This window comes from Halichoerus grypus, chromosome 4 (assembly GCF_964656455.1).
Source record: "Halichoerus grypus chromosome 4, mHalGry1.hap1.1, whole genome shotgun sequence".
Taxonomy (NCBI): Eukaryota; Metazoa; Chordata; class Mammalia; order Carnivora; family Phocidae; genus Halichoerus; species Halichoerus grypus.
The window spans coordinates 185216229-185231804 of NC_135715.1; the positions used below are offsets into that span (position 1 = coordinate 185216229).

Sequence of the window (15576 nt, forward strand, 5' to 3'; positions counted from 1 at the left end):
GTCTTGTTGTAAAATGGCTTTCTCAAACACTGATTTTCTTCCCACATTAGGATTCAAAAAGTATGTCTTCTATTGACCCCACTTTTTCTCACTTGTGCCTTGTGCTGTGTCCGCAGGTAAAGCAGGCAGAGCTCAGCGAGGTGTCTGTCGCTGCCGCCATGCCGTTCCCATTCGGGAAGTCTCACAAATCTCCAGCAGACATTGTGAAGAACCTGAAGGAGAGCATGGCCGTTCTGGAAAAGCAAGACATTTCTGACAAAAAAGCAGAAAAGGTATGTATTTGGCTTTATTTTATATTTTCAGTCTTTTGTTTAGGAGCAAAAGTAAGACGGATTATGAGGTGATTTTAAAAGATCAATAAATCCCAGGGGCACCTGGGTGGCTCAGTCGTTAAGCGTCTGCCTTCGGCTCAGGTCATGATCCCAGGGTCCTGGGATCGAGCCCCACATCGGGCTCCCCGCTCAGCGGGAAGCCTGCTTCTCCCTCTCCCACTCCCCCTGCTTGTGTTCCCCTCTCTCACTGTGTCTCTCTCTGTCAAATAAATAAATAAAATCTTTAAAAAAATAAAAAAATAAAAAAAAATAAAAGATCAATAAATCCCAGTTTGGGGTTTTTAAAATAGAGTCCTAAAGTGCCATTTGCTGCTGCTTAAACACCACATGCTTTCTTCTGTACTGCCATCTAACAGATCAATTTCTAACTTTTTTCTCAGTTTTTCATTTCAGGTTTTCAAGTTTGTTTAAATTTGGGGGGGGGGTTGTTTTGTTTTGTTTTATTTTGTTTCGTTTTCATTGTTGAAGTGGTTTATTTGATTCCTGAAATCACTGTTTCCACTGGTAGTCTTCTTGGAGAGGCGCCTCTCCCGGTTTCCTTTCCTCCTTTCCTTATTCCCTTTATCCATGACGAGTATCTTCCTCTACCCAGTCACCATAGTCTAAAACTTGGCTTTCACCCCAGTCTGTCTCCTCCTTCTTTAAGATGTGATCTTTCACGAAATAGTATCAACCCCTACTTCCTAAGGGATTTATGAATTGATTCTGACTTCGTTTCCAGTTGATGAAGACCCTCATGACCTTTCTTAAGGACCTTAGCAGTATCTTAGTCCTTAATACTCTTTCTAAAATACCTCCCCTGCTTTAAACCTGCCATGCGGACTCCTCCCATGGCACACAAGGCACTTCATGACCTGGTCTCTGTTTCTCTAGGTGATTTCCAACCCCACTTCCCCTTATTCTATGTGCTCTAACAATCTCAACTTACCTCTGTTAGAGCAACTGAAGCAAATAATCAGCTATACTGTTTTTAATGCCTTTGTCTTATCTACCCCTTCCATTTCCACCTCAGCCGCCATTCATCTTTCAGAACCACCCTATACCTTTCTTTTCCTAGATGGCTTCCCAGAGTACTCCCTTTCCTACCTCATCCTTGTCCCCTAAAAGATACCTCTCCCTTTTGGCCACCTCCTTTGGAAATGCCAGCACTGCCACCATCTTGAACATGATTTTATTTGTGTCGGATTTTTGTCTCCCTTTTTAAGAACATGAACTCTTTGACCCATGTGTTATTCCTTGTGCCCTCCACAGTACCTGATTCCCATGGGCTGCATACCTACTATTGTTTGAATGAGTGTTTCAAACATTCATTGGAATGACATTTTCCACCCCGTTGTTTATTTTAGAAGGTCGTTTCCTGTCTTGGGTTATTGAATATTAGACTCTTTAACATCTTTTTAAGTCTACCTGTGTTCCTATGAAGAAAAGAAGTTCATACTCATGGGATTAGGATTTGTGACAGGCTACTCAGTTAGTAGATCTTCCATGGAAATTCTAGTTAGTTTCTTGCATTCCCATAGTAAGATATAGATAAATGTTAATGATATGATAAAACTTAAAAAAAAAAAAAAAAAAAGTCTGGTGTAATAGATGATCGCTAGATTCTTGTATTTGTGTTTGCATTCAGTCTGCTGTCTTATGTTATTTTGGTTGAAGTATATAAAGAAAATCTGGCCCATACAGATGTATAGGTGGAAAAGGGAGGTATATTTTAAGAAAAGCCTTTCAGATAATTTTGAATATTTTTTATACCAAACCAAAATTCAACAATTGATAGTTCCTTGGTTGTAATAGAATCTGAAAGTATATGAATAAACTTTTCATGCTCTGCATTTTGAAAAGATCTTTTATCCATGCATGATTTTCTAACATTCATCATTTAGAAAGTATTGGATCGCTGACACAAACACATCTTCCAAATGCTGACACATTATACATTATAAAAAATTCACATTTTTCAGTATTACCACTAATCCCATCAGAAAAGTCCAAGTATTGGAAAGTGGTCGGACTTATGCCTGTTGTATTCAAAATTGAAATTTGGTAACAAATACTCTTGGGTGTTTTCCCTAAAAGTGACAGGTTTACTCTATTCACTTTCAAGAAAATGTCTGCCAGATTTCCAGGCCTGAATGATTTGTCAGTTTTCTTTCAAGTAAAAATGATTTTCCATTAAAAAAGTGGCTTGTTCAGCTCATAGCTCAAACAGTCATACAAGTACTTTTCCTTAAGACAGCCAATTATACTTTAATTAGGGGTAGAAAGTGCTTTATGCACACTCCCCATTTATCACACCAAATGTTAAAAAGACATATGTGTATTCAGAGATCAAAATTTAATAAAATGAATATTTCGTTCCTGCTTCCTCATGACATTCCTAAGTGAAACTGACTTTTTTTGTTTGTTTGTTTGTTACCTGAGTGCATGATGATGAAGATTACAATGATGGCAGTACACTTTGCTGTCCATGTCTTGACTTGGGCTAGGGAGGTCTGTGCCATCAGTGCAAATGGCAGTATAGCAGAAAAAGGCAAATAATGTGCTAGTATTGATTGAAAATAGTTTTGGCCTCATGGTCCCCTTGAAAGGGTCTCAAGGGTCCCCAGAGGTCAACGGTTTGAAATCTGTGGTAGTTAATGGAAGGTGTATGTGTATAGGTGGGTTGCATCGGGTAGGGGGAGTATCCTAATTTTGATGAGTTATATGAGGAAGCCTCATTGAGGAGGTGGCACTGGAGATGAGTTCTGTAATTATAGAAAGCAAGTTTAAGGTTGTCTGGATGGCTCAGTTGGTTAAACATCCAACTCTTGGTTTCAGCTCGGGTCATGATCTCAGGGTTGTGGGATCAAGCGCTGCTCTCTCTCTCTCAAATAAATAAATAAATAAATAAATAAATAAAAATAAATCTTTAGAAAGCAAGTTCAGTCTCTGTTGGAATCCACATCATCTACTTTACTAAATCAGTAGTTTTCAACCAGGGGCAATTTTCTCCTTTACATTCGGCAATGTCTAGAGACAATATTGGTTTTAACACTGGAGGGAGGGCTCCAACTGGCATCTAGTTAGTATAGGCCAGAGATGCTGCTAAATATGGAAAAGCCCCCCACAACAAGGAATTATTTGGCCCAAAATGTCAGTAACACTGAGGTTGAGAACTACTGCTTTAAACCTTAGCAAGAATAGACTTCCTACTATCAGGATAAACAAAGCAAAGAAAAATAGTTGAATTTATGAAAAATAAATTTCATTTCAAAGGAAAGGGATGACTCTGAAAGGCAATCCATGCAAATTACTTATTCTGAAGTAGATTAAGAAGAGGGAGGAGGACCCCTAAATTTCTGACTCACCTTGTTATCAAGATTCAGAAGGAAGTAGCAACTGATGCAGATGGTGAAGAGGGAACTGAGACCTGAAAACAGTGAAAAGATGAAAATCTGATCACTCAATTAAAAACCATGAGAAACAACTTTGACCTCATACTTAAGACTGAAAACTTGAAGGTAGTCCCGTTAAAACCATGCTTGCTATGACTTATTTAGCATTGTTCTGGAAATCTAGCCAGTACGTAAAGAAATGGCTTAGAAGTAAAAAATAATAAAGCTACTGCAAATAAACAGGGAAAATTACATTGTTGAGATATTCATATATCTGTATAAAACACAAGTAAACCAGTGTGAAAATGAGAGTTCGCAAGGGCAGCTAAATCAATAGAAAATTCATAGCATCCCTAAATGCAATCAGAACTATCTAGAAATTGTAATATTTTAAGAAAGTATTTCATTTACAGTAGCAACAAAAAAAAGTACAGATGTCTGGGAAAACTTTCATCAGGAAGTGTGAAGAACCTGTTTGAAGAAAACTCTAAAACCTTGTTCAGAGACACCAAAGAATACCTGGTCCATGTTATGAGCTGGCATATAGTTAAGATGCCATTTCTTCTCAAATTAATTTTTAAGCTTAAAGCAATTTAATTCAAATTACAGTAGGATCTTTTTGTAACTTAAAAATTATTCTGAAGTTCTAGAAGAATAAATAAAATAGCTACAAAGTTGTGGCAGGATTGAAGGAATTTAAATTCTACTTTGTTTTGAAACAAAACACTTCAAACATCCACTCACAGTCTTTCCAACCATAGTTAATGAAACTTGGTCCTTCTTGTTTTTCAGGCCAAAAGTCTGGCGTCATCCATGACTCCTTTCTCATTTCCCAAATCCAATTCATGAAGCAAATCACTTTTAAACCACTTTATCTGGTTTAAAAGCCAGAATCTAACCATGTCTCCCATTTTGCTAGTTACCACTCTGGTCTGAGCTACCATTATCTCTGCTCTGGATTACTACAGTATCCTTTTAACTGGTCTCTCTTGCCTCCCTACAAGCATAGTGGTTCTTTCAAAACATGAGCCAAATAATATTTCCCTTAGAATAAAAGTCAGAGTCCTTACAAGGGTCTGAACTAAGTTCTACAGGCCAATTCCTTGCCTAGGCCTATTTTTGTAAGGCTGGTGAGCTAAGAATGGTTTTTACATTTTTTAAAGGTTTGGTTTAAGAAGCAAAGAAGAATATGCAACAGAGATCTTGTGTGGCCTGCGAAGCTTAAAATATTTACTGTCTACCCTTTAGCAGAAAAATACATGATGACCCTTTCCCTGGACATTCAGGTCTATGGCTTCAATGGTCCCTTCTCCAGGTTCTCCCCCCACATTGACTTCCTTTCTTCATACACTCCAGTCTTGCTTTTGCCTTTAAGCCTTTGCATGTGGCTGTTTCTTTTGCCTAGAATGTTCTTCCTCCAGCTCTCTGCTTGGCTTACTCCCTTATCACCTTCAAGTCTTTGCTCAAATGTCACTTTTCACCCAACCCCCTATTTAAAATGCATCTGTCCTCTCTGGCATTCCTGTTCCTCTTGATCTTGTTCTATTTCCCTTTGTAGCACTTAACATTTTTAATATACTAATGATGTTTGTTTATTCTTTCTTCCCCCTGTTAGACTCTAAACCTTCCAAAGATAGCTCAGTAACTATTTGCATTTATTTGAAAGTGGAATACAAAGCAAGCACAGTTAACTTGAAATGCTGTTACCTTGTAACTCTGAACTCTTAATTCCTACTGAATAGGATAAAACAGATATTACTGAGAATATGTAACAATCTGTATTTTGAATTTGTGACTAATAAGAGTGTATAATAGTCAGGTATCTTCTAGATTTTTATGACGTTGGCCAAGTATCACATTCCCTTTTAGTGCTACCACACATAGAAGTAGTGAGATAAATGACCCTTCTCAAGAGATCTACCCTGTTGGTCTTAGTGTCTTCCAAATAGTTTTATGTTCATTAATTATCTTCCCCTGTAGTTCAGGATGCTCAGAGGACATTTTTAATGATTGGATGAATAATTATACCCAGTGGACATGATTAGTGGATCACTCAGAGCTTCTAGGCAGGGTTCTAGTGATCTGTTGTAAGATACTGTCCTCAACTCTAAGCTGTTGATTTGTTGTTATTGATTTATATGAAGAGAATTAAGGGCTTACTAGCAGAGTTTGTGAATGACAAATATTGTAGAAGGATAGTAAATTCTGTATGTGACTCTGGTATCAGAGGAGGGTTAGTTAGCTAGGGGTGGTGGAGCAGAGGTTGAAGGAAGGGCATGGTCTTAACTGATAAAATGCAATACAGAAAAAACTACAGCTTTGGACTAGAATCTTAAGAAAATAAAAACAAAAACCAAAAAAACCAGACTAGATGCCAAAGGCATCTAAAAGAGAATCACTAAAAATAACTTGATTAAACCAAAAGAAGGCAGAAAAAGAGGAAAGGGGGATTAAAGAACAGATGGGACAAATGGAAAATAAACAGCAAGATGATAGACTCAAATACCATATCAGTAATCACATTAAATATAAATGGTCTGAATACTTCAATTAAAAGGCAGAGATCGTAAGATTGAATGAAAAAGCCCTAACTTTATGTGCCTATAAGAAATGAACTTTAAAGATAATGACACAGGGGTGCCTGGGTGGCTCAGTCAGTTGAGCCTCTGACTCTTAATTTTGGCTCAGGTCATGCTCTCAGGGTCATGGGATCAAGCCCCACATCAGGCTCTGTGCTCAGTGTGGAGTCTGCTTGGGATGCTCTCTCTCCCTCTCCCTCTGCCCCTCCCCCCACTTGTGCTTTTGCTCTTTCTAAATAAATAAATATTTTATAAATAAATAAATAAAGATAATGACACAATTAGGTTACAAGGATGGAAGAAGATATACCATATTAATACTTGTCAAAAGAAAAAACTGGAGTGCCTCTATTAATATCAGTCAAAAGTAGATTTCAGAGCAAAGAATATTACCAGAGATAAAATCATTTCATGATAAAATAGAGGTTAATTAATCCAAGGGACATAACAATCCTAACTATTTATGCACCTAGTAACAGAGCCTTAAAGCAAAATAAAGTAAAAACTGATAAAATTGCAAGGTAAGTCAGTCAAATCCACAATTATAATTGGAAATTTCAGTACCTCAATCTCAATACTTGATAGAACAAGCAACTAGAAAATCAGCAAAGATTTTCTAGTAGACCAGAAAGATACTATCAACCAACTTGTCCTGATGGATGGGTATAGAACCACAGCAGAACACTCCTACATCCTTTTGACATATGGCACATTTTTAGTAAGTGTAGACCATATTTTGGGCCTGAAAAGAAGTTCTAATACATTTAAATGAATAAATTTATATAACATATGTTCTCTGACTACAGTAGAATTAAATTAGACATCAATAATAGTCTTGGAAAAATTCCAGAATATTTGGAAACTAAACATACTTCTGAATAATTCATGGATCAAAGAAATTAGAAAGTTATTTGAGTAGAATAAAAATAAAAACACAACATCAGAATTAGTCTGATGTTGCCAAAACATTAGTTGGGGAAAATTTATAGCACTAGATGCAAATATTAGAAGGAAGGTCTTAGTGCCTACCTTAAGAAACCAGAAAAAGAAGAGCAAATTAAACAGAGTAAGAAGAAAGGAAATAAATAAAGATCAAAGCAGAAATCTGTTAAATAAAAATCAGGGAAAAAATCAAAACCAAACTTCTTTGAGAAGATGAATAAAATTGATAAACTCTAGCTAGGACTGATCAGGAGAAAACACACATCACCAGTATCTGCATTGAAAGAGTTGACATCACTACAGATTCTACAGATACTAAAAAGGGTGATAAGGGGATATTATAAACAACTTCATGCCAATAAATTTGACAACTTAGATGAAATGGGCAGATTCTTTGAAAGACATAACTTGCCCAGGCTCACTCAAGAAAAAAAATGAATTAACTTTAATAGCCCTATATCCATTAAAGTAAGTCAAAATTTACTTAGTAATTCTCTCCCAAAGGAAAATCTAGGCATAGATGGTTTCACTAAAGATTTCTACCAAGCATTTAAGGAAGAAATAACACAATTTCTACATAAACTTTTTTAGAAAATTTAAGAAAAAATAGTTCTTAACTCATTCTGTGAAGCCAGGATTATCCTGATACCAAAACCAAAGACATTACAAGAAAACTGTAGACTAATATCCCTTATGAACATAGATGCACAAGTTATAAACTAAGTTTTAGCAAATTGAATCTAACAGTAGGACCATACATCATGACCAAGTGATACATTATTTCTAGAACCCATGGCTGGTTTAACATTCAAAAATCAATCAGTGTAATTCATTGTATTGACAAACTACATGTCAGTAGATGAAAAGAAAGAAGGAAAAAAAAAAAAACGATCCTGATAAAAACTCTCAGCAAATTAGGAATAGAACAACCTAACAAGGAGTAGCTACAAAAACTGTACAGCTAGCACTATATACATAATGATGAAAGGCTGAATCATGTATCTCCAAGATCAGGAATGAGAAAGGGGGAAAAAAAAAAAGAAAAAGGGACAGGAATAAGAAAGGGGGGGAAAAAAAGAAAAAGGGATGTTCACTTTTATCACTTCTATTCAGCCTTGTTCCGGGAGTTTCTAGCCTGTGCAGGCAGGCAAGAAAAAAATAAAAGGCATGAAAAGGAAGAAGTAAAACTGTCTTTATTTGTGGATGACATGATCATCTACATAGAAAAGCTGAAGGAATTTACAAAAAAGCTAGTAGAACTAATACATAAGTTCAGCAAGGTCACAGGTTATAACATCAATATACAAAGAACAATTGTATTTCTGTATAATAGCAATGAAAAACCCAAAATTGAAATTAGAAAAAAAATCATTTGGGGTAGTATCAAAAAAATATGAAACATTTAGGGATAATCTTACAAACGAAGTGAAAGACCTATACACTGAAAACTACAAAATCTTGCTAAGAGTTGAAAGACTTAAATAAGTGAGAGATATACCTGTTCGTGGGTTGGAAGACTCAGTGTTGTTAAAATGTCAGTTCTCCCCAAATTGTGATTTATAGATTTATAGATTTATAGCCGAAAGATCATGGTCTAGCCTAGCAGGCTTTTTTATAGAAATTGACAAGCTGGCTCTAAAATTTGTATGGAAATGCAAAGGACCTATAGTTAAAACAAATTGGAACAAAAACAAAGTTGGAGGGTTCACACCATCTGATTTCAAGAATTCTAAAGGTACAGTAATCAAAACAGTGTGGCATAAACACCAGTGGAACAGAACAGAATTAAACCTACATGTGTATGGAAAATTTTTGACAAAGGAGCAAATGCAATTCCAAAGGGTAGTTGTTTCAACAATTGGTGCTGAAACAGTTTGATAACCGCATATACAAAAAAAATGTTGGACCCATAACTCATGCCATATACGAAAATTAACTCAAAGTGGATCACACAACTAAATGTAAAACCTAAAATTATAAAGCATCTAAAAGAAAATAGAAAATCTTTGTGACCTTGGGCTAGGCAAAGAATTCTTAGGTATGATACCAAAAGCATACTCTATTAAAAGAAAAAATTAATAAATCGGAATTCATCAGCACTAAAACTTTCTGCCCTTCAAAAGACACTTAAAAGAATGAAAAGACAAGCCACAGAATGAGGAAGAATCTTTGCAAAGCATATATCTGATAAAAGATTTCATCCAGAATATACAAAGAACTCTGAAAACTTAACAATATGAAAACAGACAATCCAGTAAAAAGTGGGCAAGAAATCCAAATATACACTTACCCAAAGAAAATACACAGCTTTCAGGTAAGCACTTGAAAAGATGTTAATCATTAGGGAATTGCAAAGTAAAACCATGAGGATATACCACTACACACCATTAGAATGGCAAAAATTGAAAACTCAGGCTATACCAAATGTTGATGATTATGCAGAACATCTGGAACTGCTATTGGGAATGTAAGGCGAGAAACCACTACCAAAAACAGTTTAACAGTTTCTTAAAAAGCTAATTTTGCATCTAGCATCCATTCCTAGGTGTTTACCCAAGAGAACAAGAAATATATGTCCACACATAAGACTTGCACATAACTGTTGATAGACATTATCTATAATAGTGTAAAGTAGGAAATAGTCCAGGTGTGTGAATAAACCAGTTGTGGTACATCCATAGAAAGGAATACTACTTAGCAATAAAAAAGAAGGAGCTGTTCCTGTACACAACATGAACAGATCTCAAAATAATTATGTTGAGTGAAAGAAACCAGCTTATAAAGAATACATAAGGTATGGTTCTGTTTCTACAAAACTCTATGGATAGCTATAATGACAGAAAGCAGATCAGTGACTGCTTTGGGATTGGCAGGGATGTGGAGGGTTAGAGTAGGGCTGGCAAAGTAGGGAACTTCAGAGGGCTCTTGGTGGTGATGGATATGTTTAATGTCTTGACGGGTTCATGGGTATATATATAAGTCCAAACTTATCAAATTGTACACTTTAAAATCTGTGTGGTTTCTTTTATGTCAATTATAATTCAATAAAGAGAGTAAGAAAGGACTATCCATGGACCAGCTGAGAGAGATGGCTTACAAACCATATACATTTGCCCTAAGAATAGATCATGTAGTAAAGCACCCAGAAAAACTACTGAAAGCCTAGGTGGCAATGATAGAAATATAGTATTTAAATTCAAAGTGATCATCTTCTGCTATATGTAGACCAGTCTGTACTTGAGGATGTAGAGAAACTAGAATGTGTTGAGAGAGGAATGTCCACCTGGCACAGAAATTGAGAACTCTGCCATGAGGAATAATTGAATAAACTGGAGATGTGAAGTAGAGAAAGAATAAAATGTGAGCCCTAAGCCCTTAGTAAAATGTCTTTAGGGGATCATCTTATGTGAGGAAAGGGAAGGTTCCAGATGGTGGCAGGAGATAGAATTAAAACCTGTAAGTGGAAGTAAAACAGGGAGTCCAATTTCATCTTGCTATTAGGAAAAATAGTAGGTGGAAATTGGCTTCCCTGAGAGAGCAGGTTTCTGTCTCTGGATATGTGTTTGGCACAGGCTAAGAGCCCACTTAGGTCTTGTAAGAAGGAATACAAGCTTTGCATGGTTGACGCATCCTGATGCTGAAACAACACCATTATTTTGCAAGGTGCCTTCATAGAGAATAGGCATCCATCTTATTTTGAGATATAATAGTTTCCTGTCATTATTCTCATGATCCATATAAAGAAAGCTATTGTTTTAATATAACCCATTGTATTGGAGTCAGAGGTGGAATTCACTCCTAGCTCTGCCAAACCCATGGTGAATCTCTGCCTGTTTCTGCTTTACTCATATCCATGGGCATTTTCTCATTCATTTCTTGTGATCTTGTAGACAAAATGGATAAATACAACATTCAAATGCTTATGCCCCTGTTTGTAATATGTTGGTATTTTTATTTGTTTTATATGGTACACAGCTGCCATATTAAGAATTGTATATAATACAAATAGATTAGTCCCTTAGGAACCATGCCACACCTTTTTAAAAGAATTTGAAAACTATTTTCCTTATACTTTTAGGGGGAAAAATGATTTATCTTACCCATCCTTATTTTTAGGTATCTGGGGCGTGGGGGTGGAGTGGGATGGGGTGAAATTTGTTCTTTCATTGCTAACAGCCACGTAAATCTGTGTATGTAATGACTATTTACACACTCTTTGCCCACTGCATGCTGTATAAGGAAGGTATGACTGCCTTGTTCAGCTTATACTTGGGTCCCTTCAGCACTGTGAATGCATGTGTTCAGTGTTGAATGGCTATATTCACTCATTTCATGAGAGGAATAAGTTTGCTCTATGTTGGCATATTTAAGAGGGGCAAAGGGAGTAGCCTTTTCTAGCATCGCCATTTAACAGTGACTCATGGTTACTCAACTTGTTTAGAGTAATCTTTGACACCAAAAGGTTATTAATAGGTTATTCTTAGACCATGATCTTTCGGCTTAGACTACTCAGGCATTTTCTTTAGTAGGGAGGTATGTGTGTGTGTTTGTAGGAGTTTTTTTTTTTTTTTTTTTAATTAACACAATTAATGTGAAAATAGAATTGTTTTTATCAAATGTTTGGCACCAACAGTATTTTTCAGTTTACTTTTAGATTCCATCTCACATCCTTTATCTTAATTTACTTTGATTTAAAAACTTCCTTTTTTCAATGAGGTCATGTAATAGATCCCTTTTTGAGAATGAATTGATATTTAAGGCATTAAATATAGATTGGTACATATGTAGAGGACACTTGTTTAAAATGATTCTTTTGCTCAAGAGTAGATATAAAGAAATTCAAAAAAAGAAAAATACAAGACAAGGGGTGCCTGGGTGGCTCAGCTAGTTAAGTGCCTGACTCTTGGTTTTGGTTCAGGTCATGATCTCTGGGTCCTGAGATTGAGCCCCACCTTGGGTTCCGTGTTCAGTGGGGAGTCTGCTTCCTCTCTCTCTCTCTCAAATAAATAAATCTTTAAAACAAAGGTATAAGACGAACTATAAATGATTTAAGCCTCCCTCCTCCCCCCACCAAAAAATCTGAGCTCTTTGAGGCATTTCTCAATAATAACTAGTTACATGTAAATTATAATAAATTTGATTATATAAACTAATGGTGAACAGAAGCATGGAAAATTTGCTTAGTAGATCATTTCAAAATTGTTCCTAAAAAAGATGGCTTAATAAACAATGATCCCCATCTGAATTATGTTTTTTTATGCCAGGTTTCGTGTGCATGGTGGTTGGAAGGACAGGCTCTTGCAAAAGATGACTTCATTACTTCCATGGTCATCTTTTGCAGAAGATTCCCAACTTGATTGAATCCACAGACATTTTAGTGCCCTCATCTCTGTGGGCAGATAGATGGGCACACGGATCAAATTTTGTCCCTATTCTTAAGGAGTTTATAATCTACTAGAGGAAATAGGTATATAAATAACATAATGTAGTATAGAGAGACTTGGAGATATGAATGAAATTCCGTGGGAACCAGGAGGATAAAACAGTACGTACTGACCTGTCTCAGAGACAGGTACGGATACAGCTTTAAGTTTGAAGTGACATTTGAACTGGATTTTAAGGTGTTGCCAGGCAAAGAGTGAGAGGGAATGGAATGTGAAACAGTTGATGTCCAGAACATGGTGACAAGTTCAGAGGGACATTATAGGGTGACTGGATAGAGGGGAGCGGTGGGAAGTGAGGCTGCAGGTGTAGGTTGTAGTAGATTGACAAAGGCCTTATATACAATCTAAAGATGTATATACTGAGGGAGCTGCAGAAATCTTTGTGGTGGTGGTTTTGCCTTGTTTTAAATCTATTTTTAAATAATTATTAATTCATAAGAAGTTTCAAAAAAGTATACAGGGAGAGCCCTTGTACCTTTCCCCCAGTTCCCCCCAGTGGTAAAATGGCACATAACTATGTCCAATATCAAGACCAGGAAATTGACATTGATACAGTCCACAGGCCTCGTTCACATTTCATGAGTTTTATGTGTGTGTGCGTGCGCACGCACCCACGCGTGTGTCTAGCTGTGTGGTTTCTTTGTAACCACCACCACACTCAAGACACAGAACTGTTCCATCACCACAAGGCCCCCCTTGCTATCCCTTTATAGCCACACCCATCCTCTCTCCTTCCCTAACCCTTGCTGGCAACCACAAATAATTTTGCTATTTCAAGAATATTTTATAAATAGAATCGTACAGTGTACAACCTTTTGAGACTGGCTTTTTTTCACTCGGCTGAATTCCCACAAGATCGATGCAAGTGGTTGTAAGTAGTGATAATTCCTTTTGATTGCTGAGTTTTACGAGTCCATTCTGTGGATGTGCCCCAGTGTGTTTAATCAGTCACCCATTGAAGGACATCTAGACTGCTTCCAGTTTTTGGCTATTACAAATAAAACTACTGTGGACATTTTTGTACAGGTTTTGTATGAACGTAGGTTTTCATTCCTCTGGGATAAATGCCCAAGAGTACAATTCTTGGGTCATAAAGTAACTGCATGTTTAGTTTGCAAGAAACCACCAAACTCTTTTCCAGAGTCGGTGTACCACTTTTCATTCCCACTAGCAATGTTTCATGTCAGAGATGAGGTGAGATAGTAAGTGTGTTGGAGAAGATGGACATAATGGCAGAAGATGAACTTCGTGAGAGAACTCTGGTGACAGGGAAAGCTAAAGGATGAGAAGAAGCAAGAGATGAGACTAGATTTCTGAGGGAGAATTTGAGAGGATTTGATAGTTGTATACGAACTCTAGGGTCACATACCCTCTGGCCTATTTTCTCCCCACCAGATATTTTCCAGTGCATGAGTCAATAAACTGCGGCCCAGGACAGCCCATTGCCTGGTTTAATAAATAAAGTTTTATTGGAACACAGCCATGCCCGTTCATTGACGATGGTCTGTGGCAGCTTTCCTGCTACAGTGGCGGAGTTGACTGGTTGTGACAGACACTATATGACCCACAAAAAGCTTGCTACCTACTTATCTAGACAAACTTTGATGTTTCTGATGAAATAGATTAAAGCAGGGATTCTTATTTTGGTTAGAAATGGGGGCTAGGGAAAGTGTGTGTTTGTGTATGTGTATTTTGCTTTTAAACTTAGTGTTCCAAAGGTGTGCTCTAGATAGAGAAGCTGACCATGGTTTCAGGTGCTCCTTCTTCCTTTGTCCGTTTTTTTAGTTTTACTTTATCCTCATTTGTATGTTGGGATTCTACATAAGATTTTTATTTTAAAAAGTGGTGATGGACAGTAGGGAGCAGGATATCAGTGGCCCCAAAAGGATTTTAAAAACCACTTGGGGCGTCCGGGTGGCGCAGTTGGTTAAGCGCCTGGCTCTTGTTTCAGCTCAGGTCTAGATCTCAGAGTCGTGAGATTGAGCCCTGTGTTGGGCTCCGCAGAGAGTCTACTCAAGACTCTCTCGGGGCGCCTGGGTGGCTCAGTCGTTAAGCATCTGCCTTCGGCTCAGGTCATGATCCCAGGGTCCTGGGATCGAGCCCCGCATCGGGCTCCCTGCTCTGCCGGAAGCCTGCTTCTCCGTCTCCCACTCCCCCTGCTTTGTGTTCCCTCTCAAAAAAAAAAAAAAAAAAAAGACTCTCTCCTTCTCCCTCTCCCTCTCCACCCACCTGCCCCCTGCTGCTTATGCATGCTCTCTCTCAAATAAGCAAATCTTTAAAAATCCACTTATTTGTATGATCTCTGATGTTCCTTTCAACATTTAAGATGCTCTGATTCCATATTGCAGCGTCGCTCTAAATCTCACATTTCAATTCATAATTCATTTTCTCTGAGAAAATTGGTTGGTCTGTCTCCTCCTGACTGAAGAAATGTTGCCTTGGGCGCCTGGCTGGCTCAGTCAGGAGAGCATGCGACTCTTGATCTCTGGGTTGTAAGTTTGAGCCCCATGTTTAGTGTAGAGATTACTTAAAAATAAAATCTTTTTTAAAAAGAAAGAAATGTTGCCTTTATATTCCTGGCTCACAACCTTAGTCATCAGATCTTTCTCCTTACTTCAGCATCTATTTGCCAAAGCCCTGTTCATTTGAAGTCATTTGGTGGGGGAAGAGGAGGCTGACATCTGCAACTTCTCTCTCTTTCTCTTTTCCTAAGCACTCTGTAGGTAACAAGGGGTTGCGAGGCGTCTGGGTTGGTGTATGAGAGAGCTGTGCTCCTTCCATTATGCCTAATGGTTGTGATTGATATATATATAATCTCTTTATATTTAAAACTCCTCCTCATTCTACTACCGCATGAAATGACTCCTGTTGACACGGTAGGATATCTGCACAGATTCTCATTCAT

General features: G+C 37.4%; 1 protein-coding gene across 3 annotated transcripts in view; it reads left to right on the forward strand.

Moving 5' to 3' along the window:
- The window catches only part of CAB39 (calcium binding protein 39), an 85456-nt gene that overhangs the window by 35477 nt on the left and 34403 nt on the right, over nt 1-15576 (forward strand). For all 3 annotated transcript variants that reach the window (XM_078071447.1, XM_078071448.1, XM_036110145.2), the window contains one exon: nt 117-272. In XM_078071447.1, the coding sequence (XP_077927573.1) occupies nt 159-272 (114 nt within the window). In that variant the 5' untranslated portion in view covers nt 117-158. The remainder of the gene's footprint in view (nt 1-116; nt 273-15576) is intronic.